General features: G+C 40.8%; 1 protein-coding gene across 1 annotated transcript in view; it reads right to left on the bottom strand.

The window, feature by feature from the left end:
* The window catches only part of DIMT1 (DIM1 dimethyladenosine transferase 1 homolog (S. cerevisiae)), a 25,538-nt gene that overhangs the window by 7,154 nt on the left and 11,794 nt on the right, over positions 1-6,590 (bottom strand). The window contains exons 4-6 of the mRNA XM_006876189.1: positions 904-965; positions 727-820; positions 594-643 (exon numbers count right to left, since the gene is read on the bottom strand). Of these exons, the coding sequence (XP_006876251.1) occupies positions 594-643; positions 727-820; positions 904-965 (206 nt within the window). The remainder of the gene's footprint in view (positions 1-593; positions 644-726; positions 821-903; positions 966-6,590) is intronic.

The raw sequence follows: 6,590 nt of genomic DNA, 5'->3' as shown, positions 1-6,590 counted from the left end.
CACTTTCTTGAAAGATTTCAATTTTTATTCCATCAATTCCTGGTGCCTTGTTCTTTGCCAATTCCTTCAATGGACTTTGGACTTCCTCCCTGAGAATCACTGGCTCTTGGTTCATATGGTACCTCTTGAAATGGTTGAACATTAACCATTTCCTTTTGATACAATGACTCTGTTCTATTCTGCACATAGGCAGTCGCCCTATGTCAAACTCTTCAGTGGCAACTAACAGTCACAAAAGGGTTTTTGACTTGCAGTTTGCAAACTACTGGTATAGAGTATAAGAGACCCTGTACGAGGCTACTGCAATTGTTTAGACTATGATAATAAAAAAAGTGGCCTAGGAGTCGAAAGCAAAAGAAGGCTATCTGGCTTCAGATGCAGCACCTCCCCAAAGCAACCAATGAAAGAAAAGAAGAAAGGAGAAAAGAGAGGGAGGCAAAGAAAGAAATGGCGAGAGGAAGACAAGACATGCAAACAAACATTTTCCACACAACCAATTTTTCACTAGTCTTTCAATTAACCCGACTTTCATCACTGGTTATCTGTGGTCATGGCCTAAACTGTCAATCTAGCTTTAGCCTTTTGTCACATACCTGAAGAAAGGTCGGTGCAGCAACAGCTTGAAAACAAAAGGTGAAGAGATCTGTAAGAGAGTTACCGAGTTATTTCCAGAAAACACACCAGAGGACCATTAACTATGTTGTTCCTACCAAGTTGAGGATGTACCTGGTAAGGCAAATTTGCCACACAAGCATCAAAGAACGGTAAATCTGTTTTCAATACATCACCCACCATTACTTGAAGTTTGCTGGCCAGAGGTCTGATAATAAAAAAAGAAGAAATTTTAAAGTAATATTGTTTTAAGAGATTAAAATGCACTTTAATTCTATTATGTATACTCACGTGCCCTGTACTCTTTTGTGAAGTTCAGCTACTAGCCTTGGGTCAAGTTCACAGGCAACTACCTGAAATAAAACTTTCTTTAAATTGGCAAATTATAACTACTTTCAAAAAGAGGAAAAAAATTTCTTTAAATAAATTATAAAGGGCACTCATACTGGTTCCAAATTGGGTTGCTAACCTCAAAATCCGCAGTTCAAAACTACCAGCTGCTCCGTGGAAGAAATGAGGCTTTCTACTCCTGTAAGCCACCACAGTACAACAAGCTCACAGTACGACAAACTGACAGACTAAGTGGTGGCCGTTTGGTTTAAAGTGGAAACTGCCACTTTAAATTTTGAGGAGATCTGTGCACAGGCGTAATAGAACCCTCCAGGGGTGGGGGTGGGGTGTCCATTTGCTCAGGCATCCCCTCTTGTGATTGGACAGTTGTTTTGTTCTGCTGTGCATTAAGGTTGCTATGGGTTGGTACCAACTCGATGGCACCTAACAACAACAACTCCTATAACTCTATACAGGGTTGTTGTGAGTCAGAACCAACTCCACTACATAACCCCCACCACTAGTTCAAACAAACAAAAAAACATCCCAAAAATATAGAAAACCAGATTATATAGGAATTCTACCCCCAAAAATCAGCAGAATGATGATGTTTTACCTGACTCCATGCTTTGTAAGTAAATAGATGGAAAAACTGGTACAGTATATCTGGGTAGTCAGTTTTGTTACACTGAAGCACAGAAAGAAAATGTCAACCACTCTCAGAATGAGTCTTATCACTTCTCTCCTATACTGAAGTTCAGATTATATACCAAAGGTAAATTCACAAGAAATGAAAACGGATGCCAAACAACTGAAATTGTCATTGTATTGCAACGCTGACTAAGGTTTTACTGATTTCCAGAAAGACCATGTCTTCATGTTCAATGTACTATGTGCTGCTTATTCTGTTTGCTTCCAAGATTCATTATATACCTTTCTCGGTCCTGGACTGTGGCACCATGGAATCCAGCTCCCTAGGTCTTTGACTTCCAGTTTGGATAAGCCAATGTTTAATGGCCGTGCTCTGCCTTGCAGACATTCTGGGAATGGCTGCATTCTGCTGAATAGCCCTTTCCCAGTAGCTCCTGTGTCCTCACTGGCCTCTAGTAACATAGTTCCCTCCCCCTTCTCTTCAGGTTTTCAGATGTGACTGCCCAAATTTTTACTATCTGAGCTCTAGTTGCGTAGTGCTCATGAGTCGGCCTGCTAACATCAAGGTCAGCAGTTCGAAAGTAACAGCTGTTCCAAAGGAAAAAGATGAGGCTTTAATGCCCCTGTAATGATGTACAGCCTCAGAAACCCTCAGAACTGACTCCACAGCACATCACCACCACTACTGTCACCATTTCCCTTAACCCCATATTTCCACACTATACTCACATAAACCCTTCAAAGTTTGCTGCCTATCTTCACCAGGGGGCATAATAATGTACAATGGTTCCCTTTCATTGGAAGCAAAGAAGGTACCAGCAGGAACTCGGTAATGTCCCAATCTCAGATCTGCACTCCAGTTCTACAGATCTCCTCTGAGGTTTGAGATTCCAATTAACTCCAGTTTCCTGCCTTTGTCCACCCAGGTGTAGAGCTGGTAGCTGCTCTTGCAATTATTGTTCAGGTTTGTATTTTGTTTTTAAGTTCTCTAACAACCAAGTCTCTATCATCACAATCTTCTTCTCAAACACATCCCGCTTGCATACCTTAATAGTAATTCCTGATCCCTTTCTAGAAACTTTATTTTAGAAAAAATTATATATGTATAAGTGGTTTAACAAAGGATGTTTCTACATGTATATTTATTTACCTATGCTGCAACTATAACCATGAATATGGTAGAGTAGGTGCGGCTCTGGAGGACAAGCACTGGATCAAGAGGTCATTTGAATCACAAGATGGGTGGTTCAAACTCACCAACCACTCCTACACAGAGTTGCTATGAGTCGGAACTGACTGGACAGTATTTAACAACAACAAGCAGCGGGCAAAGTTATGAAAACTTCTTAGACATAATCAAACATCTTGAAGGTATGATTCATGGGACATGGGGGATCAGGACCATAGTCTCAGGGGACACCAAGGTCAATGGCATAACATAGTCCACAAAGGCAATGTTCTACATCCTACTTTGGTGAGTAGCATCTGAGTTCTTAAAATTAAGCTCATGAGTGGCCATCTAAGGGGCAACTACTGGTCTTCTCCCCATGCAGATGAAAGAAGACTGAAGAAATCAAAGACTCACTGAAAACAGTTCAGTGGACTGATGGACCAAAGAACAGCCTCCTAGACCCCGTGATCAGCAGTATTAAATGATGCCCAGCTACCACTAGCAACTGCTCTGAAAGGGATCGCATTAGAAGGTCCAGGGTAGAGTGGGAGACAAATATGCAACAAAACACAAAAATCCTAGAAAAGACCAGGCTTAATGGTCACAAACAGACTGGTAGAACCCCCAAGACTATGACCCTGAGTCACACTCTTCAGGTCTGGAACTGAACTCAGCCCACGACCAATTTTCAATCAAACAATAGCTCTATAAGGAGGAAAATAACACTACAGAGGTATTCACACCTTAGATAATCAACTATTTGTGATCAAAGGGTAGCATTTACCCAAGGACAAAATTCAGAAGAGTTAGAAAAGACAGAGGAATGGAACAGGAAACACAGGGAGAAAGTGGGATAAGCTAGCCCACACTGTGGGGATTCTAACTAGTGCTATATAACTAATGTGTATGCACTGGTGACTGGAGAACTGATTAGCTCTGTAAACCTTTACCCAATTCATAATAAAAAGTGTTTTTTTGTTTTATGTTAGTTTTGAGAAGTCTTCAGAAAAATGGCTGACTAGGCAGACACATTACATGGAACCACTCAGCAAAGATACGAGACCAAATGAAACAGAGACAGATGAAAATCCTGGATCCCTGAACATCAGAGAAAAATGTCAGAGAAGTGGAATGAGTGCTTGGTGGGAGGAGAAGCTGAGCAGGGATGGCAAGAGACAGCCAGCCACCTCACACTTCTTTTGAGTTGTTCTGGCAGAGCAGTGATGGGAAAGGAGCAATTCCTTCTTTCTCCCCATGCTCTCCTGGTAACCAGAGGTGTGGCGAGCTCTCACCTTCATCCACCCCCAGCGAAGACTCTGCTCTCTGGGGGTTTGGAACCACATGGCTGTTAGTCATGCCAGTGTGAGGCAGGGGCCAGCTACACCACTTTTTACAGCCAGATCTACAGAACACACAAAGCCATAAGATCAGCATTATTACCATAGTTTTATAAGTGCAGTGGAGTCAGTTCCAACTCACAGTGACCCTATATAGGGTTTCTAAGAAGCAGCTGGTGGTTCTGCAGTCCAGTGCTTATCCTATAGTGCCGCACCAGGATTCTGGCCAGACTAGCATTAATCTAGCAGAAACCCTGATAACCAGCCACCCTGCTCCCAGCTGCTCTGTGATCCTAGTAGAAACCAGCTCCATCACGAGCCTCCAATGAACTACTTCAGGATTGAGTGCCCTGAACATGGAGAAAACCTGGTATGGCCCTGAAGGATAATGCACTGGACTGTAAGGTCAGTCTGAACCACAAGGGGAGTGGTTCAAACTCACCAGTCAATCCTCAGAAACCCTGTGCAGGGTTGCTACACGTCGGAACTGACTTGATGGCACTTAACTATCACAAGACCATAGGAACTCCATCTAGGGCCAGGAACTCCATGGTCACATACAGTCCTGTTACATAAATCTCTTGAGCTCTTTGGCTGGCAGAACCCCACCCCCACCCCCGAGTTTTCTCCTCTCTGAATTCAACAGCTACACTAGTTTTTGTTTTTTACCCTTTCATTGTTTTGTTGTTTCTTTCTTTTCCTCCTGTTTACATTCCCTTAAACTTTATCCTTTCTATCTTCTTTTTGGTTTTCATTTTCTTCTGTTTATCATCTTCCCTTTCACCTTTTGCTCTTTCTTTAAAACTCTCTCTCTTTTCATCTTCCCTCTCCCAAGCTTTTCAAAGTGTTTTTTTATATTTCTTCCTTTCATTTTCTCTCTTACTTTTCTATCACTCCATTTCCCTGTTCATCTTTTCTCTTTTTAGTTATGATTTATTTCTGGCTGCTGCCTGTTTTTCTTTTTTCCTTTATTGCTTTTTCTCTTTTCATTGTTAGTTGCCTGTATGTTTATTCTGTTTTCTTTTCATGTGTGTGTGGAGAGTGGGGTGGGGGTTCCTCACCTCTTAACCAACCGACAGGACACAGCAACTGAGTCCATACAGCCCAACAACAACCTTACCCTCTGCAGCTCCAACCACTAGGCAAAAGCCAATGTCATCTGCTATAACATCTGATTAACCACAGACAGCAGCTAACACCAGCCAAACTTACTCTAAAACAAGGTGCAAGAACAGCTAACAGAGAAGAGTGCACACACTTCCATTCTCTATTTATACTCAAAGGAAACAGTTGGTGAGAGTCTAAGAACACATCAACATACAGTCATCAATTAAAAACAAATACACCAATCCTGGAGACAACAATTTTAGCTCACACAAAGAAACAGGATAGACTGGCTCAAGCAAATGAACAAGATGCAGAGCCAGGAAACATTTCTGAGGAAGAAAGGGTAATGGAACTAACTGAAAAAAAATTCAAAAGGATGAAATTTAAGTACCTTCAAAGGATTGATAGAAAGATTAAGGAACACAAGAACACAGAAAAAACTTTAGAAGAATTCAGGAAAACACTACAAGAACAAACAGATAAAATAATGCAAACTTGGAAACAATATATAACCTGCAATTAGAAATCCAAAAGATTAATACTAACATTTCAGAAATGGACAACACATTGAAAGGGCAATTAAGTATTCAAAGCAATGAAAGCCAAAATAAATGAGCTTAAAGATATATTTATTTCTCAGTACTACTATGATAATAGGAGAATCAGAAAAAAAGAAGAGAGAAAATCCAAAAAAGCCTATGAGCTATATCGGACACCATGGAGAGGAATAAAAGGTGACTACAATTCCAGAACAGGAAGACACAACAAAAAGCACAGAGGAAATGTCAAAAAGTTGTTGGAAGAAAACATCCCTAACATCATGAAATTGGAGAAGATAAGCATACAAGAACCTGGACAAACCCTAAACAGGGTAGTTCCCGAAAGAAAATCACCAAGACATATCATAATCAAACTTTCCAAAACTGAAGACAAGGAAAGAATCCCAAGAGCAGCTCAGGGAAAATGAGTTACCTACAAAGGAGAAACAATACATGAAACTCTGATTTCTCAGCAGAAACCTTACAGGCAAGAAGGTAAAGGGGTGACATATACCATACAGGTAAGAAGGCAATGGGATGACAAAATTCTGAAAGAAAAATATTGCCAATCTAGAATCATACACCCAGCAAAGCTGTTACCCTCAAGTATGATGGTGACATTATGACATTTGCTGATAAAAAGAAAATAAAGGAATTTTTAATAATCCACACAACTTTAAAAAACCTTCTAAAGGGTATTATTTGGACATGAGTCCTGATGTGGTGCTGTAAGATAAGCACTAAACTGCTAACTACAAGGTTGGTGATTCATACCCACTAGCCCATACAGGGTCACTATGAGTTGGAACCGACCTGACAGCACTTAATAACAACATTCTTAGG

Source organism: Chrysochloris asiatica, unplaced genomic scaffold (assembly GCF_000296735.1).
Source record: "Chrysochloris asiatica unplaced genomic scaffold, ChrAsi1.0 scaffold00362, whole genome shotgun sequence".
In the NCBI taxonomy this organism is placed as follows: domain Eukaryota; kingdom Metazoa; phylum Chordata; class Mammalia; order Afrosoricida; family Chrysochloridae; genus Chrysochloris; species Chrysochloris asiatica.
The sequence above is the reverse complement of the archived record's forward strand: the minus strand, read 5'-3'. Positions and strand labels throughout refer to the sequence as shown.